The sequence below is a fragment of the Cetorhinus maximus genome, chromosome 12, assembly GCF_964194155.1.
Source record: "Cetorhinus maximus chromosome 12, sCetMax3.hap1.1, whole genome shotgun sequence".
Taxonomy (NCBI): Eukaryota; Metazoa; Chordata; class Chondrichthyes; order Lamniformes; family Cetorhinidae; genus Cetorhinus; species Cetorhinus maximus.
The window spans coordinates 39,183,565-39,198,624 of record NC_135890.1 but is presented as its reverse complement, the minus strand read 5'-3'; the positions used below and the strand labels follow the sequence as shown (position 1 = coordinate 39,198,624).

The following is a 15,060-nucleotide window of genomic DNA, read 5'->3' as shown; positions in this document are numbered from 1 at the left end:
TGTGAATGTGTACTTTTTCCAGTGTTAGTTACCTGATGCACATTTCTATTTGCAATGTATGGATTTTCTTGTTGAAATGCTTACAATCAAAGCTGTACCAATCTAACCGGATAGTTAGAACACACTATTAGAAAATAGGTCCCTTAGTGCACTGCATTGGAAGTATTTATGGCAAACTCAGCTGCTCACTTTCCGTAAACTCAACTGATTAGATAAAGTTGCATATGTCAAATGTTTAATGCAGCACTATACACTTGGTGTGCTGAGATCCTGTAGTATCTCAGGTATGGTAGGACATTTTATACATAAATTGAAACTATAAAAGACACAAGTTATACTGCACACACTTGTGTATATAAAAGGAAAAATAAACTTGACAGTACAAATACTAAAGTAAGGTTCTTGTATTTTTCAAATTACAAATATTGGAAGACAAACCTTCTAAAATGTTCCAATTCAACTGTATTCTAAACTCAAATCATGACATTTATTGAGGGAATCAATTTTTTGAGGGACTGTTTTTGTAAGTTGGCACCTGTAGGAATGACCTCTGCTTGACTGGAGATTGTAACATTTAAGGTACAGCATGTACCCAGCCTGGTTACATTGGATCCTGCCTCAGAATAGGGGCAGAGCCTATTGGGAGGTATTAATAGAACATACAGATGAGTTCAAGGGGCAGAGTGAACAGCAGCCTGTAGGGAACAGATGAAAAGGGGGGTTGGCTCCATGCAGCTGAAGTGCTGCTGTTACCTCCATGCTGTTGAGGGGGCTGGGACTCAAGCCCTGGGAACTCAAGAGACCCAGTGTTAGTGAGAGCTCTGTGAAGCTGGCAGTTGGGGCAAAGGAAAGCCTGTGAGCAGTGGGGTTCCACTCAGTAGCAAGAGAGCTGGAATCGTGCTGGTAACTAGATGCTGGGCGCAGCCTTATGAATCCATTGGGACATAGGGCAGAATTTTCTGCCCGGTGAGCGGGGAGCTGATCTCTGCTGAAGAAGCGGGCCCCACCGCCATTTTACATGGGCGGGCCAATTAAGGCCTGTCCAGCGTGACGTCTGGCGGGAAGCACTATGCGTTTCCTGGGGGGGGGGGGATTTCCCCAAAAGTGAGAATGTGCTCTTTCACGCACGCGCACAAAAGAGCGCACATCTCACTGAGGCAAAGTGCTGCCTCAGGGAGATCACTGAAACTTTTAAAAATATGAAAAATAGAAGAAAAAGTTCCTTAACATGTCCCCCTATGAGATGGGACATGTTCATAATTTACATAATTTTATTAAACTTTTTAAAACCCTACATGAAACCTCATCCCGCTGGTGGATGAGGTTTCATGTTTTATCTATTACTGCCGGGGCTCTTGGCCTGCCCGCTAACCTTAAGGTTGGACGGGCAGGTCCTTTAATTGTTTAAATGACCCTGTCAATGGCCTCAATTGGCTATTGACAGGTCAGCGGGCCTGCAACTGATTTTGCTGCGCCCCCGCCTTCCTAAAAATTTAAATGGACCGGGATGACTTCGGGGGTTCCACCCAATGTCATCCCAAGTCATTTTACGTGTCGGCGAGTGGGCCCGCCGCCTGCTCGCTGACGGCAAAATTCTGCCCATAGTCTCAGAGTTTGAACAACTGGGAGACAAACAGCCATTGGGGCAGTCTTGAATTGGAGGGACTATTAAGGGAAATAAGAAGCTATGCTCTCAAAAGAGGAGCTGAACCTCACAAAGTCAGACTTTGAAGAATTTTTGTGTCTCACTGACATCTGGGTGGGTTGCTGAGGGAATTTGTGGAATCTATCTTGGTTGTGTCTGTATTTAATGTAGAGTTCGTGGTGTGTCTGACCACAGTTTGTCTGTCAATTTCATGTTTACCTTGTTAATTCTGGATGTTAGAGTATAAGATAGTTGATTGTTTGCTTGCTTTGCTGACTTCTGCATGGTAAAATTTTATTTTGTTTAAAACAGTGGAATCTTGTGGCTTTATTCTCTTAGTAACTGGAATTTCAAATTTTGTCTACTTTAACAAAATAAAGTTACTAGTCCCTAACCAGATCATGACAAAATTTGGGGGTCTTTTCTGGGATTGTACCAAAATTTAGGAGTCAGGTCGGGGACCATAACGGTATTGAAATCCCCCCAGTGTATTTAAAAAAAAAAATCTGCAGGCTGTCTGTGTGTTGGTCGCCTTATTCTTTGTGCTAATTACAAGGTGTCTTTCACTTTTTAATTTAATGAACAATGCAACAAAGCTCTTCAGGACTGACGTTTCCTCCAGTTATTAAGACCACTACAGTCTTTCCTTTAAGATTGATCTTCTCTCCTACAATAGCAGCAAAAGCAGCTGCTCCTGAGGGTTCCACAACCAAGCCAATCTTGTACAGCATGGAAACAGCTGCTTTTATTTCATCATCTGAAACCAATAGGATTTCCTTCACATGTTGACTGCAAATCTGGAATGATTTTGAACCTGTTGTAGAATAAAAAGATTCTGAATGACACTGCTGGATAAAATATTCTTCCTTGTTTGTGTTACTGGAGTATTAAATATTTAATTTTCTCTTGTAGCTTTGGGTTTTGATGCCTTGACTTGTTTTCCTTGCAATGGTATCTCAAGTAGCTGCATCTTCACTTTTTTAAATAAACATAATGGAATTGTAAAAAATATACCCACTCTCTAAAATGACTTGCTTGTTGCAATTCTGATTTTGCTTAACTGTCCATCCAAAAGCTACAGCTGTATATTTTCTATTTCACTTACCTGCAAATGGTGGAGCAAGTCCTGTGGCAATGCTCTTTACATCCATAGACACTGGCTTATTTTCACTAAAACTTCTGTACATGGTACAAGCTGATGATAGAGCATAAATTGTGAAAGTAGTGCTTTCAAAACTCCTTAATTGCTAAAATTTGACTCTGCTGAGGTATGAGTTTGTTACCTTCTTTTGGTTCCACTCCATATATATTTGTAGTTGTACAGCCAGATAGTTTGATAGCAGCAGCCACCCCTGCAAGCAAACCACCACCTCCACAACAAACTGCCACCACGTCAGGATTTGGAATTTCTTCAAGAATCTCAAGGCCTATGCTAATATAATGCAAAATGAGACACAATCTAGGTTCAGAACAGTGGTTCCGCTTTAACATTTTACTTAAATATTTGCACTGCTACTTATTGAAATATGTGCTCAGTTTGGTGACTTCATCCTCCACTTCTGCAGGTTTTGTTGGTATGTATGAGAATTATCAATATATTGCTTGTGAACAACTATTTTGCTGAATGTTTTATTATGGATGAAATTAGCAGATTTTTTAGAAAATCACACTTCAAGTATAACTTTGGCACTAGCTAATTAATCTATTAAACATTCATTTCCATCTAAGAAAAGTCATTGTTTCTCAACACGGATGGGATGTCTGATTTAGACAAGGGAGTCACAGAATGATCGAAGAATTATCCTGTATGTCAATTGTGATCCCTTGAGGAGACCATGTGAAGGTCAGACATTCTTCCAGTTGAGAAATACTAGACCCAGCATAATCAGTAATTATAAAGGGGGAGTGAGGATGTCTGGAATAAGGCACCTTGGCCTCTGATGTGATGCAGCAAATTAGTTTTTTTAAAAATTAACATCAATTTAGAAACAATTAGAAGAACTTTATTTTTACCTTCCATGGCCAGCAATCAAATCTATGTCATCAAAAGGGTCCAAGAAAATCATTTTCTGATCCTTAACCAATTGTTCCACTGTAGGCAATAATGACTTGGATGGTATCTGTTCAACTTCTACACCATAACTCTAGGTTGTAATATAAAAATGTGCAGCATTAATATTACTAATGCCATTATAATAGCCACCATAAAGACTACCTATGTCATTTAAGGCCTGTGAATAACTTGATAGTCTCAATTAGTTTGTGACAATTGTTTCTTAATTACAAACGTTATAGAAATTACATCACTTGCAAAGTATCTTTTTATTCTTCAAAAGCTTCTTCAAATTCTTCAGCGCCTAACAGGTTAGTAGTGGTAAATTTCGTTTTGATTACAATTTTGAGGTAGTTTAATGACACCACCAAATTGTGCATACAAGTTCTGAATATTTTGACCTTTATTTAATTCAAGTTCAAATACATTCAGACAAATCCTAGTTGCCCAGAAGAATCTGAAACCATTTTGACAATTTGTAACTCTTACAAATGTTTGGAAAGGTATATTTATCACTTTAAAAATATCAAGAAGGCCAAGACAAAAAATATTTTGAAAGTGTTGAGCCACCACGTCATGTCATTATTTCATCAAATTTGTATTTTATTAAAGCTGCAATGGAACAAAAAACCGAGACCTAAACTGAAAGTAAAATACTGCAGATGCTGGAAATGTGAAATTAAAAACAATGCTAGAAATACTTGGGTCTGGCAGCATCTGTGGAGAGAGGTACAGAGTTATGGTGTTGAGTTAAATATGACTCTCCTTTGCTTCATCAAGTAATCAGGGGCAGGTTCACACTTGTCAATGGATACCAGAGCTTGGGCTGACAAGTGGCAAGTAACATTTGTGCCATACAAGTACCAGGCAATAACCATCTCCAACAAGGGAGAATCTAACCATTGACCCTTGACATTCAATGGCATTGCCGATGCTGAATCCTCCTCTATCAGTATCCTGGGGGTTACCATTGACTGGAAACTGAACTGGACAAGCCATATAAATACTATGGCTACAACAGTAGGTCAGAGACTAGGAATCCTGCAGCAAGTAACTCCCCTCCTGACTCCCCAAAGCCTGTCCACCATCTATAAGGCACAAGTCAAGACAGTGATGGAATGCTCTCCACTTGCCTGGATGAACATCCAAGAAGCTTGACACCATTCAGGACAAAGCAGCCTGCTTCATTGGCACCCCTTCTATAAATATTCACCCCCTCCACCACCAACAAACAGTGTCAGCAGTGTGTATGATCTACAAGGTGCACTGCAGAAACTCACCAAGGCTCCTTAGGCAGCACCTTCCAAACCCACGACTGCTACCATCTAGAAGGACAAGGGCAGCAGATACATGGGAACCATCACCTGGAAGTTCCCTTCTAAGCCACTTGCCATCCTGACTTGGAAATATATTGCCGTTCCTTCACTGTCACTAGGTCAAAATCCTGGAACTCCCTAACAGTACTGTGGGTGTACCTACACCATATGGACTGCAGCTGTTCAAGAAGTCAACTCACCACCACCTTAAAGGCAATTAGGGATGGGCACTAAATGCTGGCCTAGCCAGCGAGGCCCACATCCTGTAAATTAATTTTAAAAAGCATCCAGATTTTAAGTCTTCTCCCTATTGAGGTGGGGGTGTTCACAAAAACCCTCAACTAAAGATATTAATTGAGTTTCTGAATTTCCATAAAATTATTAAATTCCAAAGATAAATAAAACTGATGTTTCAAATGATAATCTTAGTGTAAGCTTCTTCCACTTTACACATTTGCAATTTATGCTTATATTTTTGTGGTGTGACTTCAAATGTATTAGCCTCTGTTTATCAAAGTTGGAGAGACTAACCAAAAACAAAGATTTATCAAGACTTCCTAATGAGATAGTGAGTGTGACTGGATTTAACATTTGTTTTGAGATCCAGACTTAGCTTCTTTAGGAATGAGGGCTGGGAACTCCCAAGTCCTGACAAGTCTCAAGTTTTATGCATGCACAGGCCAGGAGTGGGCACCACCTGCACAATTTGGCATGTGAAGTGCTTCCGGCTGAGGACACAGGCCCTTTGCACCTGTGCAAAAAAAAGTGCAAATATGGGATCATGTGATTGGGAGCAGAGTGCCATAGTCAAGAAGAGTCCTGGGCATGGAACGGTCCCAGTTAAGGAGAAAGAGGAGCACAGAAAGAGGTTCCAAGCAGAAAAAAGGCTGCATTTGGCAGACTAAGTGGTGGGGGCTCAGGAGAAGCCCTGGTGATTGAAGGAGGCAACAGAAGGTTGGTGACTCCATGCTGGGGTGAAGGTAACCCTTTGGAACAGTGGTGTTCTCAGCATAGCTGAAGTTGTGCTTGAGTTGGTGCTGGAGTGCAGACTTGGGAAACCAGGGGAACAGAGTCTCGGGAGACTAGATTGAAACCCTGCATGATGTGCCATTGTTGATGCCTTCAGAGTTGGAGTGACTTTTGGAGAGAAATCCAAGGTGACATCTCCAAAGGTGAAGACCAAAATCCCTTGTGAGAGAGACAGAGTTTCGATGAGATTGGTTGTCTCAGTATTACAGGCGTCTGGGTGGGTTGTTGAGAAATCTATGGAACCTGTCTTGGTTGCATCTGCCATTTATTGTGCAATGTGGTATGTTCGACCACAGTTAGCCCATTAATTCACGTACCTCATATTAATCCTGAATGTTAGAGTATAAGATACATTGTGTAAATTGCTTTATCTTTCTGATCTTGCATAGTAAAGTTTATTTTTGTTTGTGGAATCTTGTGGCTTCATTCTCTTAGCAAGTATCTTGAATCTCAAACTTTGTCTACTTTAAACAAAATGTTATTGGTCCCTAACCGGATCTTACCAAACATTTGGTGGGGGGGCGGGGGTCTAGTCCAGGATTATAACATAAATTGGGGGCTCGCCCAGGATTTCAAATCCACAGACAAATACAAATTCTGGTACTTGCTGATGTTATGATAAGATTTCCACAGGGAATTTTACTATATTGATTGAAAAACAGAATGGCTTTGTCAATCGCTACATTTCTGGAAAGAGAAGCTCTATCCCCGAGTGATTCGCAAAAAATAATGAAGACTAGGTTAAAAGCAGAGAAGCTAGAGTTAGAATTAAAAGCTGGGGCTAAGAAAGCTGGCATACTTGAGGTAATAGCACTGGAACTGGAAGTTAATCCAGATGGTAGAGATAGAGAAATGAAAAAGCTCACACTGGAAAAAGAAAGAGAAGTATGAAAGTTTGAGAGGGTGAAATCAGGCAGCATAAACTGGCTAGAGAAAAGCTTAGATTGTAGAGTGAAATAGAGTCTAGTAGTTTAATTGAGGAATTGAGTCCCGCTCCGAGCTAAAACTGCAGGGACAAGCTTGTAAGCATTATCAGTTGAAATTTTGGTCTTTTCTTTAATGTCCAAATGAAACGTTTGTGTAATTTGATAGAGGAGAAGGAAACATTGTTTGACAGGTGATTTTGATCAATGAAGTTAGAACAAACTTTTGAGAATGAGAGAGCGCTAATAATATTGGAAGAATTCCAAATCAGCATCCCAATAGCTATTAGGTTACATCTGAAGACTGTAAGGTTTCTAAGGTACAGGAAGCAACAGCTCTAGCAGATGCATATGATATTTTTCAGACAGCTGTGTGTTAGTAAGTTGTCATAGGAAAACCCAACAGGGAAACTGGGGAAATAGCAAATTTGGTACTGGGAAAAGTATTGGCTTTAGGGAAAAGACAGATGTGAGTCAAGTTAATAGAAGTGATAACTTAAAACTTAGAAGTGAAGTAAAGAAAGTAGTATGTTTCCATTGTAATAAACCTATACATGTCAAAATGACTTGTTCGAAGCTAAGTTGCAGTAGTAGGGATGCTTAAGGAGTCTTCAGAAAAGACTGTACCAGAAGAGAAAATGGTGTTAAAACAGTGGCAATGGTACAAGTGCAACGTATTCCCACAGAACCTACTAGAAATGGGAATATGGCTCAGGATCATCAAGGGAATTCTTCCTTGAATACTGCTAAAGTGAAGCAGGTTGCTGAGTAATGGATGTGAGTTCATATATCCCTCATAATGAACAAGCAAATTCGGTCTGAGACACTGGATAAATGGACATGTTGGCCCGGATTTTGCGTTCAGCGTTGCAGCAATAGCTCTTGTTGCTGACATTGAATAAATCTCCGTAAAAACCTACTGCGATCCCTGTGGCAAGAATTTTGGTTGCCTTAAGGGAAGATTTCCTTTTAGCGTGAGTTGCAGCACTGTCTAGTGTGGGTAGAAAAGGCAGCTAATTGTGGGTATAGCTTATGGTCACTACACCACAAAAATTGGAAAAAAGGCTGCTGCAGTAAAAAGGTCTTGGACATCACATTAAAAATGGCATTGGGAAATCATATTTTTAGTAAGCATAATTTTTCCAAATTAAAACAGTTTTTAAAATAAATGCAATAATCTGATCATTTAAAGTGTTTTTTTAAAAATCTGATAAATTATGCTAAACAGTCATAGATGTTACTTTTTGACAAGATTTATCAGATTTTTAATTTATCAGATGTTTCATATTAAATTAATCCATTTTAACTTTTAAAATTGTGTTGGCCTCCTCATTAAGTATTTGCAAATTGAGAAGAGACCGCTTACACTTGGAAATACAGTGGTAAAATTTCAACGTATGATTCATTCAGAATTAATGGGCAATTAGCTCAAAACTGTGCTGATTCCACATTTGCCATTTGAAGTAGCAAGCCCTTACTGAACACGTCACCTACTATTGGCACTGCAAAATCGATCCCACTGTCTTTTACCACCAGAGGGAGGGGAGTCACAATGAACAAATGAGTCGCTACTCACTGAATACTGACAGCATTGACAGAGGCCTGAATAAGAATATTTGTTCATCCAATCTGCTAAGGAAAATAGGGAGCAATGATGAATACTTGTGCACTATCATCAACAATTTGCATTTATACAGCACCTCTAATCTAATGATTCCAATCTATTTATCAATACACAATACAATACTTATCAATATACATCAATACAAAGCCAAAACGACACCCAGATTACCGGCTCACAAAAATCAATTAATTCCACTCTTGAGCCAGGATTATTTGCCCTCTAATCTGTGTTAGCTGCAAAAATTTCTCCATACGTTACCTCCCAGATGCTATGTCTGACATTGCAAAGTTATCGTTGGGGGATTTTAAGGTTATACATTTCTTCTATAACATCAAACATTTTTGGAACTTTTCCCTATTTTTAGTGTTTTTCCCCTTTCCATCATTCCTACTAGAAATGTGAGTTTAGGGTTTTAGATTTCTTCCTATAAACTCAATCTGCCTACTTGGACAATATGATGTGTTCCTTTTCCTCCCTCTAACTGTATAGGGAACCAATTTTCCTCTGATCTGATACCTCAAACTGGTGGCACAGTCTCATCAAGGCTGCTGTGTAGTTAATCAAAGGCACAGATCTGTATCCTACTCCACACCATTGGCAAATATAACTCCTACAACTTCTTAAGACAAAAGCAAAATCCTGTGAATGCTGGAAATCTGAAATAAAAACAGAAAATGCTGGTAAAACTCAGCAAGTCTGGCAGCATCTGTGGAGAGAGAAACAGTTAACATTTAGCTTCTTTAGCTCTGAAGAAGAGTCATATACAGCTTCCTCCTTGACACCCCATTGTTAAAATTGAGACTAACTCCACAGTCCTTTAATGTTCTTTTCCAGCACCTCAAAACTATGGAACTCCTTACCTTCTTCACTCTTAGCACCTTCTTGTATTCTTCAGGTTTTTAAAAGTCAGACTTAGAGCTACCTGTCACTACCTCTTTATGTACTCTGCTTTCTCTGACTATTCAACCATGATAACATCCTACACTATGACTCTTATCCTACACCATGAGCCTTGCATTAAGTTTCCTGAATTGAAATGATAGATATGATTGTCTTCATGAGCTGATGTCACTATAGCAACAATCTTCCCTTTACTTCCAGCAAAGTAACATTTCCCTTTCCTTGTTTTTAGACACAGAAAAGATGTAGATTCACTTCAAATTTATGATTTCCTAAAGTTAATTAATAAGTATATACATTCATGCTTACGGCAATTAGGGCGGTCTTTGATGCTGGTGCTGTGTCTGCCATAAGTACTTTTCCTTGATGCCCAAAGTGCTTTGAAGCATAGGCAAAAGCTTTCCCATAATTTCCTGCTGACATTGTAATGAAAGGCCCACTTTCTCTTCTAGAAAACTGATTAGCTACTCCTCTGATTTTGAATGAACCTACAAAAAAAATGAGGAATTTATGTATTATTAGCACAACAAGGCCCATAAAAAACTAAGTGCCACACTGAATGCTCCAAAATTGACTCTCATTTTCTGAGCAACTTTAAAATTAGTAATAGTCTGATAGGGGTGTTAAGATCATTAAATTAATTTACATTCATTGATTTATTCATAAAAAAATCAATCAGGAATGTTTGAAATCCAGTTCCAACTGAACCAATAGTTAACAATGTATCTACAAATTAATTTAAGTCTATCAGGGATTTCCATCCTATATTTTGTTATATTTCACTTAATAAATTAATGGCTATGAATGTTATGTAGTTTAGACAGATTTTGGCTTAAAAGATGAATGATTACAATAAAATACTATATTAACACACATGTAATTTTTCAGTTTCAGAAATTAATTAATTTTAACAAAATAGACACCGTTCTCAAAATATCCCATTCCATTGTGTTTTTAACAGCAGAGTCCCATCTCCCCTTATCTTAAAAAAACCAAGAAATTCACATAATCAGCTTACTGTAGTGCAGTGCATGAAATAAACGATACAGAACACAATAAATGCCTTCACAGTACCGACCTGTTGTCTGCATGTTTTCCAGCTTCATATACAGATTACAGTTGATTTTCATTGGAATTGCCCCATGAGGCAGATGGATCAGAGGAGTTTTAATAACCTGCAAAGTGCTCCTTTGTACTGTCTTCCTGGCTTCCTGCAACATTTGTAAGCTCAGCAATGTTTGTGCTTCTTCCATTTCTGTTGTGATTCTGAATTGAAAAAAATGAGTATTTTTATCTATTGTTAAAGAATGAGTTGGTATCTGCCTCATTTCTATCTTTCCATCTCCATCAACACTCACTCAGGAGAGTTTGATTCACTATCTCTAATGTTACTCAGTTTCTGACCAAGTTTTGCTGCAGCACAGATTCCGATAGCCATTTAAAAGTCTCCTCATGCATTATATGTTTGAGTGAAGAATTAACTTTTTCTTTCTTGAAAAGTTCTGTATCATATCAGGGTATGTGCTTCATGTTCAGATTCCATCCACAGCTTCAGATCTTCTCTATCTTTGCAGCTTTCTCTTCACTTATGCCCTCGCCTCCATTCTTCAGGTCTACAACTCTATTCTTTATCTGTCTTTCCACCAGTCCTTCAGTCCTCTATTGTTGGGAAAGCCTTTAGCCACCATGGCTTTATTTACCAGAACACCCTTCCTAAATGTCTCTGCCTTTCCAATTCTCTTTCAAGATCTATTTTAGTTTTGACTGACTTTGGTCCTCTCTTCTAAATCTCCTTCCATGGCTTGGCATCCCCTTTTATTTGCTTTATTCTCCACTTCTATAATATGCCGTTGGATGTTTACTATGTTAAGTACATTGCCTAAATGCAAGTTGTTGCCTGAACCCCTCATATTGCCTGAAGACCATTCATGGTGTGAGGGCATTGGAAAGTTTTCTGATTGTGAGGAACAGTACAGCTGTGATATCCCATTATCACCTGCCATCCACAAATACTTTCCAGTAGGAGTCTTTCGAAAGCCAGAATCCTTACAGATACCACCACCTCCCCCACCCTGACCCCGACCCCAATCACCTTTTTAGCCCAGGGAACACTGAGAGCATCTGTGACACGACCTGTCACTCTAAGTTCACGTATTGCTGAGATGTTCATTTCTGATCCATATTTTGACATCTAATTTGACAGGTATACTCACAGATTTCTGTGATAATTTTCTAATGCCTATTGAAAAAACTCAATATCATAGTGGGGGTGGGGAGCTGCCTTATTTATCAGAAGATTTACATTCATTTTTGAACTGTTTACCTTCCTCCAGACTGATATCGGCAGCCCCTGTAAATTCTGGTTTATTTCTAATGGTGCTTAATGCAATTTTTTTTTTGTTAGCTCCAATATCTGATTAAAATGTTTGGAAAATTTGATCAAGACTTTTTAAAAATTCTTTCTTGGAAACTCTTTCGAGTTATCAATAGTCACAGATTGCAACTCGTTCGAGTACAATCACAGTTCTTGGTTTCCAGGAGTGGGACACGAACCCACAGATTCAAAGGCGAGGGTGCTATTAACTGAGCCACAGCTGACACCTTATGTGGACACTGCTGGCAAGCTCCAGCATTTGTTGCTCATCTCTAATTGTCCTTGAATTGTGTGGCTTGTTGGGCCATTTCAGAAGGCAGTTAAGAGTCAACTACTTTGGCATGGGTCTGGAGTCACATGTAAGCCAGGCTAGGTGAAGATGGCAGAACTCCTAGACATTAGTGAACCAGCTGTTTTTTGCAACAATAGTCGGTATTACTGGGACTAGCTTTATACTCCAGATATATTGAAGTTTAATTCCAACAGCTCCTACGGTAGGATTTAACCCAAGTCCCTCGAGCATCAGCCTGGGCCTCTGGATAACTAATCCAGTGATATTACTGCTGCACCACCATTTCCCTTATAAACAATCAGAAAGGTTTCAGGGAGGGGAAGGTGCCAAGTTTCCTTAACCTGAGCAAGCTGAGGAATAGTCTGCCTTACAGTTAGCTCAAGATGCTCACATAAGAACCCAGATTAAACAGTTGGTGACAAATTAACCTGTTATACAGCATTGGACTTGGAGGTCCACAATATCAAGCTCGCTGCCATGTTTCAAACTGAGATACATAAATGTTTGTAACTAAATGTTTGTCTTACAGCTGGCAATTTCAAGATTTGTGGGACAAATTGGCAAACAAATTTAGAAGGGTCATTTGAAACGTTAACTCAGGTTTTCTCTCTCCACAGGTGCTCCCAGACCTGCTGAGTTTTTCCAGCATTTTTTGTTTTGCTAAAAATTGGCTGTTGTGTTTCCTACATTACAACAGTGACTACAGTTCAAAAGTACTTCATTGCACAGCACTTTGGGATGTCCTGATATTATGAAAGGTGCAAGAAAATAAAAAAGTTTTTATTTTCTATACTCTTAAAATGTTTTTTTTAAATCTGATGGTATCATCCTTTCCCCAGTTTTCTACATGACAGCTTTGGTGAGGTCAAGAGTACTTATTGACTACAGAACAGGTTAGCAGGTCTGGAAACAACTAGCACCAGATAAGAGAACAGGGTGATAGGCAGAGGCATGAAAAATAATCTTTCATTTTAGTGGTACGCTATTTTAATATGAATTATATGATTCAAATAAGTAATTCTAAAAAAAAAAGTTGCTCACAACTTTTCAAATCAGTGAAGTTTTATTACAGTTCCACATCCACTCCTGTAACGGGTCTTCCGCTAAAATGTTCCTGTGCAACATTAAATAGCTCCCTGTATGCATTTCCGGTGTTCTGTCAAAGACTAAAAACGACCTTTCAGAAGTATAAAAACATTGCAGTTGTGGTGTCGTTTTGCTTAAACGAGCTTTCAGTGTTGTTGCTTAATTTTAGCATAAAATAAGCAGCGGACCTCGCGCCGCGACGGAGACTCGGTGCGGAGTTAATTTTAGCATCATTCTGCCGGAGGATCAGACTCCCTTCAAATATTAACAAACAATATCGTCTGGTCAAATTTAATTTGCTTCTTCTGCATTGTATTAAATTGCCAATTAGATATTCTCAGGAATATTTGCATATCTCAAAATGGGTCACCAGAAGTTTGTGTAGAAAGGACTTCCTGTCCACACAGTGAAGGATCCACCATCCTTCACTTGTATTTTAGCTCACGGAGAGGCTGAGAGACTGTCCTTCACTTGAGGTTAAACAAAGAAAGGGGCTGCACGGAGACCCCCGGGGGGGGGTACAAACATCGGGCCGGACTCTATCGGCCGGAGACAGTTTCCTGGGTGTTGCTGCGGGAGGAGCCCGGTTGTTTGAGTATGGCGGCGGCGGTGAGCGGTTAGCAGAGAGGGGAGGAGCGGCTCGGGGCCTCTCTTTCCTCGGTCTGCCTAGTGGGATGAGTCGGCCACTGCGGCATGTCGTGTGTGCCCTGTCCGGTGGTGTGGACAGCGCTGTGGCGACGCTGCTGCTTAGGCGAAAAGGTGAGGAGCTGAGTACGCTGACAGTATAAAGTTACACATGTGATACAATGTTTCACTGGGATACAATGTATCCTTCAGGTGGCTGCAGAACTTTTGGGATCATCATCTGGCTAAGAGGGTGCAAACTCCTGCCATGTGAGTCAGGCTACTACTTGGGTACAACGTGAGAAGTTTATAATGGGATGTCTAATCTGGTTATCCATTTGATGGCCTCCTGAGATGTCAGATGGAGGAATGTGGTGCTTCCCGCGAAAGACCTCAATGGGCGGGACGATGTGATCGCTTTTATTGCCTAAGACTCATGGCCACTTTGGGCCGTCCCTCATCTTTCGCTATGGAGCTGTTGGTCACATTGTCCACGCCCAGGGTGGATTCAGTTGAGCTCTTTTCAAGTGAAATCGAAGCCAAGGACCTCTGCTGTTGGATTAATTATATGGCTTTGGTTCTTTATGCTGCTTGAGTCTCACAATTCTGGATTTGATATCAGCTGCTGTTTCCCAAAATGGCCAGTGTGATTTTTAAGCACTTTTTGGGTGGTTACCAAGTCTTCATAACTGGGAAGGTCGGTATTGCTCGAGATATTTTCCATCTCGCAGACCACTTTGTAGTCATAGTGAAGGTAGGACAGCACTGGAGGCCACTCAGTTGGAATGGACTTAAATATCTCTGATACGATCCTCATGTTAGTGTTTAACTGCATATCCACGAGTTTTTTTGTGGCAGCTGTAGGACCACGAGGCAGATCAGCATTCCACAGCAGAGTAGACTAGGGTCACCATTCTCGTTGTGCTCCCCCATGACATTCCAGTGATTTTTCCAGACCAGATTCACCCTGGGTTTTACTTTTTAGCTGGTGTTGATGAAATGAGGCCAATGAGTGAGAGTCCTGTACAGGGTGACACTCAGGTATTTTGGGCCAGGGTCATGGGTAAGTTAGCTTCGTCAGAAGGTGAGTTCCATTCTGGCAGCATTATTGGGAGTTAATGGCAACCATACATGGTCTCTCTGTGTGCGAGTTAATTGAGAACTTGCCAGCCAATGTCATCAGGAAGACAACAA

General features: G+C 40.0%; 2 protein-coding genes across 6 annotated transcripts in view; one reads left to right on the top strand and one right to left on the bottom strand.

Moving 5' to 3' along the window:
- Nucleotides 1-1,711: 1,711 nt before the first annotated feature.
- Nucleotides 1,712-13,740, bottom strand: LOC144687362 (L-threonine dehydratase catabolic TdcB-like). 3 transcript variants are annotated; one of them, XM_078553386.1, is made up of 7 exons: nucleotides 13,613-13,740; nucleotides 10,569-10,756; nucleotides 9,800-9,978; nucleotides 3,659-3,789; nucleotides 2,929-3,077; nucleotides 2,751-2,840; nucleotides 2,221-2,459 (listed from the first exon to the last, which is right to left on the bottom strand). In XM_078553386.1, exons 2-7 carry the CDS (start codon nucleotides 10,741-10,743, stop codon nucleotides 2,221-2,223), a joined length of 963 nt encoding a protein of 320 aa, XP_078409512.1. In that variant the 5' UTR covers nucleotides 10,744-10,756; nucleotides 13,613-13,740. The 3 variants fall into 3 exon arrangements, with proteins under 3 accessions (XP_078409513.1, XP_078409512.1, XP_078409510.1); XM_078553387.1 differs by lacking the exons at nucleotides 2,751-2,840; nucleotides 13,613-13,740 and adding an exon at nucleotides 13,198-13,282 and having other exon boundaries at nucleotides 1,712-2,459; XM_078553384.1 differs by lacking the exon at nucleotides 13,613-13,740 and having other exon boundaries at nucleotides 10,569-11,541.
- trmu (tRNA 5-methylaminomethyl-2-thiouridylate methyltransferase) overlaps nucleotides 13,033-15,060 on the top strand; it is a 39,905-nt gene continuing 37,877 nt past the window's right edge. For 2 of the 3 annotated variants that reach the window (XM_078553382.1, XM_078553379.1), the window contains exon 1: nucleotides 13,727-14,001. In XM_078553382.1, the coding sequence (XP_078409508.1) occupies nucleotides 13,917-14,001 (85 nt within the window). In that variant the 5' untranslated portion in view covers nucleotides 13,727-13,916. Of the gene's footprint in view, nucleotides 13,134-13,726; nucleotides 14,002-15,060 lie in introns of those variants that run through there. The other variant, XM_078553380.1, reaches the window with a different exon arrangement.